The sequence below is a fragment of the Stomoxys calcitrans genome, chromosome 4, assembly GCF_963082655.1.
Source record: "Stomoxys calcitrans chromosome 4, idStoCalc2.1, whole genome shotgun sequence".
NCBI classification, from domain to species: domain Eukaryota; kingdom Metazoa; phylum Arthropoda; class Insecta; order Diptera; family Muscidae; genus Stomoxys; species Stomoxys calcitrans.
In genome coordinates, this window is record NC_081555.1 from 55,039,630 (window position 1) to 55,058,101 (window position 18,472).

At 37.7% G+C, this 18,472-nt stretch overlaps 1 protein-coding gene across 1 annotated transcript in view; it reads right to left on the minus strand.

Annotated features, from left to right (window-relative positions):
* LOC106088899 (uncharacterized) overlaps window positions 1-14,759 on the minus strand; it is a 30,360-nt gene extending 15,601 nt beyond the window's left edge. Inside the window, exon 1 of the mRNA XM_059367132.1 lies at window positions 14,618-14,759. Within this exon, the coding sequence (XP_059223115.1) occupies window positions 14,618-14,759 (142 nt within the window). The remainder of the gene's footprint in view (window positions 1-14,617) is intronic.
* Window positions 14,760-18,472: the final 3,713 nt, after the last annotated feature.

Below are 18,472 nucleotides of genomic sequence, written 5' to 3' on the forward strand. Positions count from 1 at the left end.
TGTTATTAAATAAAAATTTTAATTCGTGCAACTAAAAATTTGTTAAACATTTGTCTTTTAACCAATCAAATGTCATGATTTAATGGCAAACAGAATTTCAGTGTTATAAATAAATATCATATTTAATTGGTCAAATTTAAGTCAATATTTTTTCGTTGTGTGGTAAAATCTTGTGCTTTTATCGTGAAAAAAAACTAAAAAAACTATATTTTTATGTGTACCTAGTCAATATTTTTATATTACTTACATACGATTATTTAACCACTAAAACCTTTTAAAACACCGATTACATATTTTTAATACTCGTATATACAGTTGTTTAAATGTATATACATGCATACAACTTTAGTCTATAATTTATAAATTGTTTGTTTTATGACATCCTCCATTTTATTTGAATTTTTATTTTGATTGAATGGAGCTCCAAAGCTAACATAAAACTCAGCATCATTATTGGTAGTAACCAGCTGATATTGGAGGTGATGACAGATAATTTTTGTTGGTATAATAATAAGACGGGTTATGTTAATTTATTCCGCCACCAATTCATTCACCCCTCGGCGAAAACGTCCAGCGTTTAGTTTTGTTTAAAACAACTCCAAAACAGACGTTTATTTATCGATTTGTCCATCAGTTTTGTAAGCTTTGTTTTGATGCCAAATTATTGTTTTAGTCGGCCAAAATAGATTATGTGAAAAATGAAAACAATCAAGGTATATTTATATTTTCTACTTGCTAAGGTCGTCTCAAATGAATGGTTTCAATATTTTATAGTTTTGGAAGCTTAACGGTTCAATCAAAATCAACCAGCTTCAATATGCATGCCACATATCTATGCAATGCATCAGGTTGGGAACAGTGGGGACAAGGTAACAATCTACATAGGTAAAATATGACAATTTTGCAAACGACATTATAGAATTCGATGAAATTAGGTCTTTGGCTTAGAAAAACTAATATTTTATAAAGTCAGCTTTGCCCGACTTCTGATACCTTATTATGATGTTGGGTATGCAGGCTGCGTCATCGAAATTAAAATTTGCTTAAATTTGAATTTAGGCTAAATTGAATAATTAGTGCTTTCAATGAAGAAAATCTGCCAAAATCCATTGATTTTGTAGTAGTCATAGAAGAGAGTAAATTAAGATATAGCTCCAATATCTATATTAGCCCGATTGCCACATATTAACTCTTGTCAAGTGGATTAAATAACTAATTTTCCCACAATCACTCATATTTCATTACTATGCGCACTGAATTTTGTAGAAATCGGTTCAGATTTAGATATATGTATGTAGATTTTGTCCTATATATCTACCACCCAAATTGCACATAGCACGGAATTTTCTGGAATGATTTTTATGAAATTTACCAGCTCTTACCGATTCAGATTGAGTGAGAATTGAACTAAGCGGCAGTTAAATTCACCACGATTTAACGCTAACGATTTTTTCTCACCTTTGTTGTAAACTAAAATCTAGTTGAAATTTTCAAGATGTTGGAATATCTGAATCTCAGCATGTTTTTGCACAAAGCACGGAATTTTCTGGAATGATTTTTATGAAATTTACCACCTCTTACCGGTTCAGATTGAGCTAAACACTCAAAAAAGTGTACCATAAATGAGTGAGAATTGAATTAAGCGGCAGTTAAATTCACCACGATTTAACGCTAACGTTTTTTCTCACCTTTGTTGTAAACTAAAATCTAGTTGAAATTTTCAAGATGTTGGAATATCTGAATCTCAGCATGTATTTGAACATAGTTAAACAATTCGTATGCACTTTCGAGCAAATGTAACTGTTGACAAATGCCAACATTAATATGGGAGCTACATGTAAATCTGAACCGATTTCGAGCAAACTTCTTAGTTATTGTAATAGTCATCGAGGAAAGCGTTGTACACAATTTTGGCAAGATTGGCTCAAGGAGTGAAAATCGCAATATATATATATATAAAATTGCCGAATTTCATAGAAATCAGTTCAGATATATATATATATATATATATCCTCCTTCGTTGTCTCTGCTCTCACTCCCATGTCGTATACTAACGTTTCAGTTTGGATATGGGTTTTTGAGAGTAACATTTTATACCCTCCACCATAAGATGGGGGGTATACTAATTTCGTCATTCTGTTTTAACTACTCGAAATATTCGTCTGAGACCCCATAAAGTATATATATTCTTGATCGTCGTGACATTTTATGTCGATCTTTCCATGTCCGTCCGTCTGTCCGTCCGTCCGTCCGTCCGTCTGTCTGTCGAAAGCACGCTAACTTCCGAAGGAGTAAAGCTAGCCGCTTGAAATTTTGCACAAATACTTCTTATTAGTGTAGGTCGGTTGGTATTGTAAATGGGCCATATCGGTCCATGTTTTGATATAGCTGCCATATAAACCGATCTTGGATCTTGACTTCTTGAGCCTCTAGAGTGCGCAATTCTTATCCGATTGGAATGAAATTTTGCACGACGTGTTTTGTTATAATATCCAACAACTGCGCCAAGTATAGTTCAAATCGGTCCATAACCTGATATAGCTGCCATATAAACCGATCTTTGGTCTTGACTTCTTGAGCCTCTAGCGGGCGCAATTCTTATCCGATCAGAATGAAATTTTGCACGATGTGCTTTGTTATTATATCCAACAACTGTGCCAAGTATGGTTCAATTCGGTCCATAACCTGATATAGCTGCCATATAAACCGATCTAGGGTCTTGACTTCTTGAGCCTCTAGAGTGCGCAATCCTTATCCGATTGAAATTAAATTTTGCACGACGTGTTTTGTTATTATATTCAACAACTGTGCCAAGTATGGTTCAAATCGGTCTATAACCTGATATAGCTGCCATATAAACCGATTTTGGGTCTTGACTTCTTGAGCCTCTAGAGGGCGCAATTCTTATCCGAATGGAATGAATTTTTGCACGAAGTATTTCGTTATGATATCCAAAAACTGTGTCAAATAAGGTTCAAATCGGTTCATAACCTGATATAGCTGCCATATTAACCGATCTGGGATCTTGACTTCTTGACCCCCAGAGGTCGCAATTATTATCCGATATGCCTGAAATTTTGTACGACGAATCCTCTCATGACCATCAACAAACGTGTTTATTATGGTCTGAATAGGTCTATAGCCCGATACAAATCCCATATAAATCGTTCTCTCTATTTTACTTCGTGAGCCCCAATGGGCACAATTCTTATACGAATTGGCTGAAATTTTACACAGGTCTCCAACATATAATTTAATTGTGGTCCAACCCGGACCATATCTTGATATCGTTTTAATAGCAGAGCAACTCTTTTCTTATATCCTTTTTTGCCTAAGAAGAGATGCTGGGAAAAGAACTCGACAAATGCGATCCATGGTGGAGGGTATATAAGATTCGGCCCGGCCGAACTTAGCACGCTTTTACTTGTTTATCTTGACGGCGTCATTAACTCTATCGACATGTTCGCAGAAAAGCTTTCAGCAGGCACGTTTTGCCGCTCTGGTAATTTTATTGTATTCCTTGAGCCGTGTGTAATACACATCCCATATATTCCGCTTTTTACCACGTGTTTTGTTAAAAAGTCTGCGGACCTCTTTCCCAACGACTGATTTTTATTTCTTGTAAGACTTCCGAATGCGTGATTTGTCGAGAATGTATCGGAAATAACCGGTGTCCACATTCGGTAGTCATTTTTGCCCTGATATCAAAATATTTCATTTGTGCAAATTTTTGAGAAAAAATCTATAGATGCTTATATATCGGAGCTATATCTAAAGATGAACAAATTTAAACGAAATGCATCAGTCATCAGAAGTAATAAGAGGAACCTTTGAAACCAAATTTTGTGAAGATTGGTTAATAAATTACTAAATTATTGAGTATTATTCAAAATCGGATAAAAATATATATGGGAAATCTGAACCGATTTCTTTAAAATTCAATACCAATATTGCGAGTCAATTTTCGTGTGAATCGCTTAACAAAAGACCAAATTATTGCAATACTCTTGCAAAATTTCGTGAGAATCGGTTTTCAAATCACGACTTAATTGTAATTTTAGTTCAAACCAGACGAACATACATATGGGAGCTATAGCTAAATCTGAGCCGATATGAAACTCACCGATAACGTCGAAACTTATAAGAGATTCCATCGTGCTAAATTTCGTGAGAATCGGTTTTCAAATGACGATATAATTGCAATTTCAGTCCAAATCAGACGAACATATATATGGAAGCTTTAGCTAAATCTGAATTAATTTCAATAGGCTCCAAGAAAATGATTGTGCCAAATTTGAAGACAATCGGATGAAAATTGCGAGTTGTATTTTGTACACAAATTTAAATGGATGGACTTACAGACAGACAGACGGACATAGCTAAATCGAATTAGAAAGTGATTCTGAATCGATAGGTATACTGATCAATGGGTCTATCTCTCTTCCTTCTGGATGTTACAACCAAGTCACAAAACCCTGTACCATAGTAATGGTGTAGGATATAAATTACCATTATGTATAGAACTCGATTTCTTTACGCTGAACCCAATTTTCCTACGACTGAGGCGGCAATCGACTCGATCATTTCGTGAGAAAACACGTTCTCCAAACTTGGTTTCTACTAAATTGATTGTGACATTCACATTTAAAGTAACGCGCCGGTCTTGATCATCAAGGAAGAAGTACGGCCCAATGACGCCGCCGGCCCATAAACCGCACCAAACCGTAATTGTTTTACGGTATGCAATGAAAACTCATGGAGTACGTGTGGATTGCTGTCTGATCAATAACGCATATTTTGCATATTGACGAAGCCATTTAGCCAGAAATGAGCCTCATCGCTGAAGATGATTTTTACCTGTTTCCGCTTTCTTTTTTCGGTCTTAAAATCTTATTGAGATTCCATTACAGGATATTGCCCGGCTTTAGACCATTGTTTAATGCTATCTATTGTGCTTTACAACTTACTCTAGTTGGAATGGTTGTAAAGCACCATGATCCATTTGACATCTCCCGCTGATGATTTTTCTTGGTCGAAAATGAAATCGCGATACGGGAAACTAGCCAAATGCTTCCAACAACTACACACTTTTGCAGACTTTTCAATGTGTTTGCTATACTATTCTCTGAATAGAAAGCATTTAGCAATGGTCTAATGCCGGACAATATCCTGCAATGGAATCTCAGGAGGATTTTTACCGATAAAAATCCGAATGATTTTCAAGTTGTTACTTAGCCTAATTCACGAACATACGACGCATGCATACACATCCATCATGAAATGGCAAATCTTAATGAAGAGAATTTTTAAAAATTTGTCATCGTTTGCTGTCCCTATTGGTCTACTTTTGTAGTGTCCCGGAAAAAACCCTGTACACATGTTTGGAAAAGTTAGAACTTGTTTTACATTAAAATATCCAAGATGAAACTTAAATATTAAATTTTGCCCGGATTTATTTAGGTAAGATACAAAATGAGTCCAAAATGTGCACATTTTTGCATTCGTTCTAGTTTTCCAGTATTTTGTAGATGGATATCATCACAAAAATAAGAATAATTTTGTCCCCATGCTGGGGAAATACCATTTTCAGTAAAATGGCCGTAGAGACCTTAGCCATATAATATTCAGATAATATAAAATAAAATTTTCATCCAGATTGAACTATGTGATGTGACTTTTTGGTTGATATGTCATTAAATTCAAATCAAAGTTTGTCCTAGTGGATTTCAAAATTAACTTCCACGTGAAGATGAGTCTTGCTGAAAATTTCGCCTTCTTCTACATACATATATATACAAATTAATTTGTGTTTGTTTGTTTGTGGGTTTGTTTGTAGACTCAAAACGGCTGAACCGATTTTCTTGAAATTGTCAGAGATTGTGGGTAGTGGTATGGAAAGAACAATAGGCTATATAATGTTTAACATCAGAAGGGCGGACGGACCATTATACGAAGTGCAAGGTCCACCGGGTACTTTGTATGGCAAAAAGCCAAAAAAACTATTGTTGTGTAGATTGTCCCTCGTACAACACATTATCTGTACAGGTGTAGCATCAATACATAAGTGTTAAATGCTCTGCACAAACTGGATTGTTAAAGGAAAGGCAATAGACCCGCATAACGGCATAGGTGACGGTCAGTTCGTTCTATACTCAACCAAATTTGTTACTCAAAACAGCAAAAAGGTTTGCTAAACCATCAGTTTTTGTCTGCTGAAAATGGGAAGCAGACATTACTGCTGTTTCAACAAACATAGGGCAGCTGTATTAGCAAAAATTTCTTACTGCCATTTCAACTGACAAAACCTGCTGTTTTGAGTACACAAGTCTGCTGAAAAAAAATGTATGATACTTTTATGGTTGTCTGTTACTTGTGTTGATTACTTTAGGCATTTAGAAGTTTTGTTGGAGGAGATGATTTTGATTAGTGATATATTGTTGTAAATAAGTTACCTGATGCACCAATTGGCATACATTTCAAAAGGTGGCTGAGCTAGCTTTTTATTGTTATTGGTCTTTTGGGTATTGCTCTACTAATGTGCACATGACTGGCATGGCCTTTGTATCTAAATTTAAAGAAAAAAGGTTATGGAAAGTATACTTTCAGTGGTGGTTATAAACATCGACTGCGACACACATTTACATATGAGTTTTTTTTATTCTTCTAACATTTATTCTTCAACATAGTTAAGCAGCAGTCATTTTCTGCAATTAACAGACTTTTCAGCAGTAAGCCTGCTACTCTGAAATTGCAATACTTCTGCTGTAATAGCAGAACTACTGCTACAATAGCTGCAAAATTAACTGTTAATATTCCTCAGATAGTATTTGCTGTTTTCAGCAAACTTTTTTTTTTGGGTGGAGACGCAAATGACGACGCAGATCCTTCTGCCGGTTTGGATAATATCTAAAAGGAACAAACTTTTGTAGTTATTCTGCCTTTCAACATTAGGATTGTTTTTTCATACCTTTACATCAAATACTTCCATTGCGTTCCGTATCTTTGGATATGGGGTTGTTCAGCGCTCCTTCCTGTATGTTTGGTAGTGTGAATTGGTTTGTCAGCAACAGTAGAAATGACCGTCGTCTGTCACTTCTTTTTATTGGCTTCATCTCATTGTATTAAATAAATGCCGCTAATGCAGCAATGTCCACTATATTATAAAACATAGCCAATGGCCAGCGGTTTTTTGAGCGATTGTATGAATATGTGTCAAGCATCTGGTCCATCGTATAATCGCCTGTATAATGTTGTGCCGACAGGACTTTGTTCATCTTGGCACATATGTACATAGTGCTATATCGCCTTCGTTGAAGCCGAACAATGTGCTATTGACAGGACGCGTATGATTGTTTTGGAATTTGTCTTCATAAATTTTGCGGCCTGTATATCTCTCCGAAAGTTGACGTACATCATTTACCTCTCGTGTCTGGTCAGGCAATTTCCCTGAGTAAATCATTCCTTTGATAGGATAAAATGATTATGAGTCTATATACCGTACTGGCAGGCTTTGATGGAATGTATTGTGTGAAGCGGGTGCGGCCTCCGTGTGTGAATAACTGCTCATCAACGGTCACTGTATTATGCGAAGTGTAAGCTGTTGCCAAGTTAGACTGGAACATTTGCCAAATATCATCAATAGTTTTGCTGTTGATTAGTCGCTGCTGTCGCGTATTTTCATTGTCGAATCTAAGGCACTTCAAACGATTAATGATAATGCAGCTTTATATATTGGACAGCGCGTTGGGCCCCATAACTCTTCAAGAGGTTCACTATTCGATTTAGTGAGTCCAGCATACAAAATCATACTCTTTCAAATTGATTGGTTTCCATTCCTTTGCGTTAGTTGGATTTGCCAAATTCCATGCAGCGTTCGCCTACCTTTCCGATTTGATTAGCGTATTATTCAAATGTGTTTAGTATGGAAACGTGAAATGTCTTTAGTACGGGAACGTGAAAAGGTCCGCTGGGACCTCGTGCTGAAATTTCAAGAAATCGTTAATGAATGCACTTTCTTTTGGCTTGTTTCCCGGGCCAGTAGGAACCTCATGTGATCCCTTTACCGTATTCCGCCCGCTGATCACCGAAGACATAGCGTAATACGCGAACCAAATCGGAAAGGTAGGGAAGTGAACCGACACCCTCCGTTACTACCCCAAAAATCAAAAGTGGATCGATAAAGGCAATATTGGTATCAAATGAAAGGTATTGGAGAGTTGAATACGAATATGGTATTAAAAATTAAGTTCAAGTACCCAAGGGGTAGCCCAACCCCAAAACTTCCCCAAACTGACATATTGGACGTGCAAATCAATATAGGACTCAAATGAAAGGCATTCGAGAGTAGACTACGTATATGACATAAAAAATGAGGTCCAAGTAATTGGGGGTCGCCCCACAACTAAAAGGGGATTATTACTCGACCATATCTCTATGAGACTGAAATTAATGGTATTTGGGAGCCGATTACGAATATGATATTAAATTAAAATCCCATTAAAACAATGGTGGACCAAGTAATAGATATTTTTGAGTAGAGTGCGTCATCCAAATTTGTGCTCGAGTGGCAGATGGGGTGTGGCGCTCAACCCTCAATCCCATGGCAGCCGGTCGTACCGGATTGACTCGATGGATTCCTTCATCGGCAAGGGCTGCCGATTTAGTGTACGACACACTGCTACAACAACAACAACAACATAGACGCCCTTCACCACACGGCTGTACACCAGTCAGGGCAATATGGGGTCCAAATGAAACGTATAAGGTAGTGGACTGCGAATCTAATATCTTTATTTTACTCATATATCTAGGGGACCAGCTCAAACCCAAAACAGTCGATCAATCATAATGGCTCAACAGGACACTGTGTGATTTAATTAATTTAGAGGCAAAAAACAATGTACCCCAAAATTGTAACGGCATAATAGACGGAGATGCAAATTTTAGCGTCTCTGTGGCCACTACAGTAGCAGCAGCGATAAAACTCACATATCAATCATCTTTGCCAATTAAATTTTTAGCTCATCGATAAAGGACCTTTTTTCCAAGGCAAGTCAAAAGTATTCATAGTTTAATTACTAAGAAGTGTTGCCACCAATAGTGTGGAGATGACCATCACAAAATTTATTCCAATGTCCTCGCCAGGCTTCGAATCCAGACGTTCAGCGGTACAGGTGGTCATGTACTCATCTGCGCAAAAGGGGATACCAAATATATAGACTGGCAAATTAGTTGGAAAATCGATTAATATGGCAATTTGAATAGGTTTAAAAAATACTAAATGATGAATATTTGATAGGTAGTCACATGGTCATTTAAAGACAACTACCATTTGCTGATCAATGTTATAGCCGTTAAGCAACTTCAAGCGAGTAGCAATAATATTTACTTTCGCGCCCTCTACTGGCTGTTTACGATTGGATCTGAATGGACACGCCAATACGAACAAACAGAGGGCAGAGTGATCGAAGTTGTTGACAATTAATCTGTTCTCCGAATAAGAAGAATAACAAAACAAAATTTTTATAGAATAAAGAATTTGAAAGAAAAATTTTTTTTATTGCCTAAGAACGAGAAACATATTTGATGATATTCACAGATGATAGAGTTCGAGGCCCCGGTGGAAGTAGGGTACTAAATTTTTATATCCGAAGGGGAGCGGACCCTCCCCCATACCTTGATTTTTAAAAACGTCAGATCTCGGAGATGGGTGCACCGTTTTAAGCGAAATTTTGCATGCCACTTTATAGTACTTCAAAAAACACGAAATTGGACTTGTTTAGCGATTAAGACAATATGGGTATCAAGTGAAAGGTATTTGAGAGTAGAGTACGAACTTGGCATTAAAATGTCAACCTAAGTGTCGGGGGTTCCCCACCCCCAAAAACACCACCAAACATCAAATAAAAGTTATTTAAAAGTAGAGTACAAATCTGACAGTAGAGTAACAAGCTGATATAAAATGTATTCCTTGGTGTCTGAGGCGCTCCCCAAAACCCCCCAATAGGATATTTTACCGATTGGGTCAATATAGGTATCAATTAAAAGGTGCTTGGCTTGTTTTGAGCACACATCTGTTTAAAGAATTTTGTCCAAGGTGTCCATGGGGCCACCCCAACCCCAAAAACACCCGGGGATGAATGTCCAACATCACAAAATGGGTATCAAATGTCTTTGGGAGTTCACTACGAATCTGGTATACACATTTGGGACAGAATTTAGTGGGTGGGTCACTTAATACCCCTCAATAGCACGAGAGCGATAATATGTAAATTTAAGGAAACGTCTATGTCAGTAGAGTTCTAATATAATGTTGATATAAGGATTCAAGTATCTGGGTCACGTCCTGCCGTCCTGCAGTTCAGCAGGACATGTAGATCCTGACAATAAACGACTCAAATAAATTGTCGTTTGTGTGTTAGCGTCGGGAAGACCGACCTTCTCCTCCCAATAAATACAACACCCAACTGTCATGTAGAACGACCAAGAATGTATTGTGCTCAAATTAAAGGATGTGTCAGAGGGCAATCCCCCTCCCCCTATCCTACATAAAAAAGTAATTAAAAATAATATATTAGGACCGATCAGGATAGACCCAGAAGGAACTGCGAATTTTTTAAATATGTGGTATCCCAAGTGGTAGGTTAGGTTAGGTTTAAGTGTCGGTCTGCCATCAGACTCTCTAAGACCTTTTCGTCCATTGTGATACCACAGGAACAGAAGAAGGAAGATGTCTTCTAGTTCCTACCTTTAAACCATCCAGATCGCACAAACAAGCCATCAGTGCATCAGATGGTGTAGTCCTCAGTGCGGCGGTGATGCACAAACAAGCCACCCCTTTGGATCCAGCTAAGTATTGAACAGTAGGTGATCCCAAAGGATACCTTTGAATTATGATTCTGAATGTAGAGAACCATTACAAAAACAAAATTAAGTGTGGATCTGAACAAGACCAATAGCCCTGAATATCTGGTTAGCCACCTTTAAAATGCTTCACATTAGGGGGCGGACCCTTTATTATGATACTATTTAAGGGTCCTCCCCCTAAACTCTCTTCAAACCGCCAAGTTTATCTACTATGGCAATAAATAATCCAATTGTGAGGCATAGTGTTTGGGGTTCGTCACCCTATAAACTCCCCCTAACCAATAGCAATTGGGGTTCAAATAAACGAAATTTGAGAGTACAGCTATAAGCTGATATTTTTCAAGGCTAAGTGCGTGGGTGGCCGCCACACTCTACATACCCCTCAAACTGGAAATTTTTGTAGATTATGGCAAAAAGGGGCTCGAATCTAATATCTGATTTATGGGACGCATCACCTCATAAACTCTCCCTAAACCACACGTATATAGCAATATATAGCTCAAATGTGGTTTTTGGAAGTAAAGTATGAATTTGATATCCACTATCGGGGCAAAGGGTTTGGCTACTCCAATCCATCACCAAAACTAAGAGAATGGAATAGACCTAACATCCAATTTTTTAATGGGCGGACCCTCACCTTACCCTAAACTCCAAAAACTCAATAACAAAGTCCGCCAAATGGAAATATATAATAATGGAAATATATTGGGTTGCCCAAAAAGTAATTGTCGGTAATATAGTAGTAATATAGTCGGCGTTGACAAATTTTTTCAACGGCTTGTGACTCTGTAATTGCATTCTTTCTTCTGTCAGTTATCAGCTGTTACTTTTAGCTTGCTTTAGAAAAAAAGTGCGCGAAATTTTGTTTACATTTGTTTGTTTGGCGTCAATTTTAATATGGGTACCACATGTATTGAAAGAAATTCATTTAACAAACCGAATCAACGCTTGTGATATGCACCTTAAACGCAATGAATTTGATCCGTTTTAAAAACGAATCATAATTGGGGATGAAAAATGGATTGTGCTCAAATTAAATCGAAAACGATCATGGTCCAAGCATGGTGAACCAGCTCTAACCACTTCAAAGGCTGATATCCACCAAAAGAAAGTTATGCTGTCTGTTTGGTGGGATTGGAAGGGTGTGGTATATTTTGAGCTGCTTCCAAGGAACCAAACGATTAATTCGGATGTTTACCGTCAACAATTGGACAAATTGAATACAGCCATCAAGGAGAAGCGACCGGAATTGGTCAATCGTAAAGGTGTCATATTCCACCAGGACAACGCTACACCGCATACATCTTTGGTCACTCGCCAAAAACTGAGTGAGCTTGGCTGGGAACTTTTGATGCATCCACCATATAGCCCTGACCTTGCACCATCAGATAACCATTTATTTCGATCTTTGCAGAACTCCTTAAATGGTAAAACTTTCGGCAATGATGAGGCTATAAAATCGCACTTGGTTTAGTTTTTTGCAGATAAAGGCCAGAAGTTCTATGAGCGTGGAATACTAAATTTGCCAGGAAGATGGCAAAAGGTTATCAAACAAAATGGTAATTATATATTTGATTAAAGTTCATTCTAAGTTTTATTAAAAATGCATTTACTTTCTTTTAAAAAATCCGCAATTACTTTTTAGGCAACCCAATATAAACAATAAAGGGCTCAAATGAAAAGTATTTGGGACTAGATCACGAATCTGATATATGGGGATCCACCTCACCACCAAAAATACCCCCATACCGGATGTATTTAACGACCATAGCAATATAAGGCTCAAATGAAAGAAAATTGGGAGTAGAGCATCAATATGATTTCCACATTGGGGCAAAATATCTGCACCCCCAAACAGTACTTCCTGACCATGTCAGTATAGGGCTCAGATAAAATAAGAGAGTGGAGGAAGGCGCGGTGGAGCGGGCCCGTTCAGCTAGTTGGCAAATAAAAAAGAAATTAGAAATTGATAAATTTTCGGATGCGAATTACATATCACATTTGAATACACACATTATTTATAATTCCATTTAAATTGAATTTGCACCTTTCGCACACAAAGTTCATAGATTTAAAAATGAGTTTATAATGCATATGAAACAATACAAAAAAGAGTTATTGTTTGTTAAACCAATCGGAGTATAAACGTTAAGGTGTCATAAATAGTGGATCAGTATAAAAATGAAGTAAGATTTGAAAATTACAATGACTTCAATAAATTATATTTGTGTATTTGTTTGTCTAAGCACATATACATATTTAGCACCCTACACTGGAATGAGGTTGTATCATTTTTCAATCCATAACACATTATTTTAGAAAAAATTTTATATATATTTTAAATTTATTTTATTATCAGACAATTATTCTTACTTTACTTTAATTGGCTATGACAGAATATTTCTTCCACTAGCTGAACGTAGAATAGCGTTCCAAGCGCCTCGATCTTCTGCTCTCATTCTAAAATCTCTGACACCAAGTTTCGAGGTGTCTCCCACCACTTGATCTTTCAATTGGGCTTTTGGTCTTCCCGGTTTGCGTGTACCACCGTGTTTGTCTACAAAAGACTTCTTTACTGGAGCTTCTTCATCCATTCTGATAACATGACCTAGCCAACGCAGCCGTTGTATTTTACTGCGTGTAACTATGCTATCGTCGTCATACAGCTCATACAGCTCGTGGTTCATACGTTGCCTATATTCTCCATTATCGCAAACTGGTCCATATATTTTACGAAGAATCTTTCTCTCAAATACTCCAAGCACTGCCTCATCTGCTTCACAAGTACCCATGTGGTTAACAGCACGGGTAGTATCAGTGCCTTGTATAGTGTAATCTTCGTCTGTCGAGAGATGACCTTGTTTCTAAACTGCTTACTAAGTCCAAAGTAGCATCTGTTTGCCAGTGGTAGTTTTCGCCTAATCTCAAAACTGGTGTCATTCGTTTCGATTACGGCGGTGACGAGGTAGACAAAGTGCAAGGCTTTTTGGGAGTTGAAACCATCCATTTCGTCTTATCTCTATTTACTGCCAGACCCATTTTCACTGTCTCTCTTTCGATTCTTTCAAAGGCTGCAGTTACTACTTCCGGTGACCGACCTATGATATCGATGTCGTCGGCATAGGCGAGTAGCATGTGTTCTCTTGTGATTAGTGTGTCATATCTATTCACAACTGCATCTCGTATAATCTTCTCCTGTAAGATATTAAGACTTATTCCTCTGTAGTTGGCACATTCCGTCTTGTCCCCTTTCTTGTGTACGGGACATAGTATGCTGAGGTTCCAATCGGGTATGGGTTCTTCTAGCCAGCTTGAGCAGATAAGCTGATGCAAACGCCTTATCAGCGTGTCGCCTTCGGCCTTAAATAGTTAAGCGGGTAACCCGTTGGTTCCTGCTGCTTTGTTATTCTTTAGTCGGGTCACTGCTACTTGGACCTCGTTCTGATTAGGAGGTAAACATTCTATACCATCATCAGGGATTGGTTCTGCGGTATCCTCTTCGCCGCTAACGTCGAACACTAGCAGTTGGGTAAAATGTTCTGTCGATATCTCCATCATGTTATCTGTGTCAGTTACCAGATTTCCTTCTTTGTCTCTGCAGGAGAATGTGCCTGCACCAAAGCCATCGGTTTGAAGTTTAATTCTTTGGTAGAATTTCCGATCTATATTCCGATTCCTGTACATCTCAATTCGCTCACACTCACGTCTTTCCATTTCCTTTTTCTTTCTGTGGAATAATTGTTCACATTACTTTTATTAACATCCTCATGAACATTGGATGTTGTTATTGTTGTAGCAATGTGCTGTACAATGAGGCGGCAGCCCTTGTCGATGAAGGACATCATCAGGTCAATTCGGTACGTACAACCGGCTGCTATGGGATTGATAAACATTTGTATAACTGGTTTGTATTTTACTGATTACTTTTTACGTACTTTTTTTTTGCCACCATAGGATGTATACTCATTTCGTCACTCCGTTTATAACACCCCGAAATATGCGTCTTACGCACCATAATGTATATATTCTTAATCGTCATGACATTTTAAGTCGATGTAGCCATGTCCGTCCGTCCGCACATCTGTCGGAAGCACGTTAACTTTCGAAGGAGTAAAGATAGGAGTAACAAGTAAAAGCGTGCTAAGTTCGGCCGGGCCGAATCTTATATACCCTCCACCATGGATCGCATTTGTCGAGTTCTTTTCCCGGCATCTCTTCTTAGGCAAAAAGTGATATCAGAAAAGAGTTGCTCTGCTATTAAAACGATATCAAGATATGATCCGGTTCGGACCACAATTAAATTATATGTTGGAGACCTGTGTAAAATTTCAGCCAATTCGTATAAGAATTGCGTCCATTGGGGCTCACGAAGTAAAATAGAGAGAACGATTTATATGGGATCTGTATCAGGCTATAGAACGATTCAGACCATTATAAACACGTTTGTTGATGGTCATGAAAGGATCCGTCGTACAAAATTTCAGGCATATCGGATAATAATTGCGACCTCTAGGGGTCAAGAAGTCAAGATCCCAGATCGGTTTATAATAATATAATAATATAATAATAATTTCTTTATTCACCAACATATTTCTTTACATTACAATAGATTGCTGATCTGTAATTACAGTTTGGTAAAAAAAGAAAGTAAGGTATTAATAGACAATGGCTCTGTTATAAGCCGTCTGTCATATATATAACTTTTCATGCCTTCTATACGGAGTTGTACTCATTTACTAGAAATTTCCTGTAGGATAAACATGTTTTTAAGTATGAAATTAGCTGTCGCCAATTGTCAGGTTCACGGCCGTCTAAGATGTTGATCATGGTTTCCTCAGATAGCACAGCAGATTGGAATATTGTAATTCTAAATTCTCTCAAAACAGGACACTCTCCAAGAAAGTGCAGTAATGTTTCATTTCGATTAAGGTTGCACATAGAACATTTTCTTTCCTCGTTTTCTGCATTAAATCTGTTGGCATTCAGGTTGATCAATCCACATCTTGCCTTAAAGACCCAGGAAATTTGATCGCTAGAGTAAGAATCAGTAAAGTACATTTCTCCCATTCTATAATCTAAATGTTTGTATATTCTAGATTGGCTTTGATATTTTAACTTCAAGTTTTCATAAAAGATATAATGTCGTTCACTATTAACCAAGCATGTGCTGAATAAATTCCACTCATATTCATTCGTGGTATTTGGCCATTGTACGTTTAATCGTTGTGCAGTTCTTTTAATATCTGATACCCAAAATCCTTCTTCTTGCAGTAATAAATTAGTTAGCTTTCTTGGTAAACGAGTTTCTTGATATTTGTGCATTATTTGGTGTATGTATTGTAGATGTAGATTTAGTGTATATAAATGGCAACTTTCAACCGCGGTCTCGAGCATGAGTGCGTAGTTAGGAGCAAAACAGGGCACCTTCAGTATTTTCTTCAAAAAATAACGTTGTAGTTTATCAACCTCGTCAAAGTGAGCAAATCCCCATACTTGAGCAGAATATGTTTGTATTGCCCTGCAAACGGCCTGGTAGATTTTCCATTTCATGGGAATATTGACATCTTTTTTTCCCAGAAAGTTAGTCCATGTGGTATTTATTGCCATCTTTGACTGGTTTGTGCGATTTTCTACATGCTTTAAAAATGATAGCTTTGGTGTAAATGTGACGCCTAGATATTTATACTCGTTTACAATTCTAATCTCATTTCCATTATACATCCATTTCTCTCTTGCGCTAAGCCTTCCTCCCTTTCTGAATATGAGTATTTCAGACTTGCTCATATTGACTTGTAAGTTCCACATTCTGCAGTAGTTTTCGAGGTTTAAGATCATGGTTTGCAGTATATGTATATCATCTGCTAGGATAACAATGTCGTCTGCATATAGCAAAAGTCTTATGTTCAAATTTTTGATGTATATTCCACCTTCTAAGTGTTCATGTAGATCATTTATATATAGAGAGAATAGCATTGGCGATAATAGGCATCCCTGTTTAACACCCGAATCAGTTCCAAAATATTCCGAAAGTTCCTCTCCTGTCCAAACCGCATATTCTGTGTTGTCATATATATTCTGAATCGGTTTATATGGCAGCTATATCGGGTTATGAACCGATTTGAACCTTATTTGACACAGTTGTTGAAAGTAAAAATAAAATACGTCATGCAAAATTTCAGCCAAATCGGATAGGAATTGCGCCCTCTAAAAGCTCAAGAAGTCAAATCCCCAGATCTGTTTATATGACAGCTATATCAGGCTATCGACCGATTTCAACCATACTTGGCACAGTTGTTGGATATCATAACGAAATACTTCGTGCAAAATTTCATTCAAATCGGGTAAGAATTGTGCACGCTAGAGGCTCAAGAAATCAAGACCCAAGATCGGTTTATATGGCAGCTATATCAGGTTATGGGCCGATTTGAACCATACTTGGCACAGTTGTTGGATATCATAACAAAACACGTCGTGCAAAATTTCATTCCTATCGGATAAGAATTGCGCACTCTAGAGGCTCAAGAAGTCAAGACCCAAGATCGGTTTATATGGCAGCTATATCAGGTTATATACCGATTTGAACCATACTTGGCACAGTTGTTGTATATAATAACAAAACACGACGTGCAAAATTTCATTCCAATCGGATAAGAATTGCGCACTCTAGAGGCTCAAGAAGTCAAGACCCAAGATCGGTTTATATGGCAGCTATATCAGGTTATGGGCCGATTTGAACCATACTTGGCACAGTTGTTGAATATCATAACAAAACACGTCGTGCACAATTTCATTCTGATCGGATAAGAATTGTGCACGCTGGAGGCTCAAGAAGTCAAGACCCAAGATCGGTTTATATGGCAGCTATATTAGGTTATGAACCGATTTGAACCGTACTTGGCACAGTTGTTGGATATCATAACAAAACACGTCGTGCAAAATTTCATTCCTATCGGATAAGAATTGCGCACTCTAGAGGCTCAAGAAGTCAAGACCCAAGATCGGTTTATATGGCAGCTATATCAGGTTATGGACCGATTTGAACCATACTTGGCACAGTTGTTGGATATAATAACAAAACACGTCGTGCAAAAATTCATTCCAATCGGATAAGAATTGCGCACTCTAGAGGCTCAAGAAGTCAAGACCCAAGATCGGTTTATATGGCAGCTATATCAAAACATGGACCGATATGGCCCATTTACAATACCAACCGACCTACACTAATAAGAAGTATTTGTGCAAAATTTCAAGCGGCTAGCTTTACTCCTTCGGAAGTTAGCGTGCTTTCGACAGACAGACGGACGGACGGACGGACGGACGGACGGACGGACGGACGGACGGACGGACGGACGGACAGACGGACGGACATGGCTAGATCGACATAAAATTTCACGACGATCAAGAATATATATACTTTATGGGGTCTTAGACGAATATTTCGAGTAGTTACAAACAGAATGACGAAATTAGTATACCCCCCATCTTATGGTGGAGGGTATAAAAATAGGTCCATGTTTTGATAAAGCTGCCATATAAACCGATCTTCGGTCTTGATTCATGAGCTGCTAGAGGGCGCAATTTTTATGTGATTTGGCTAAAATTTTGG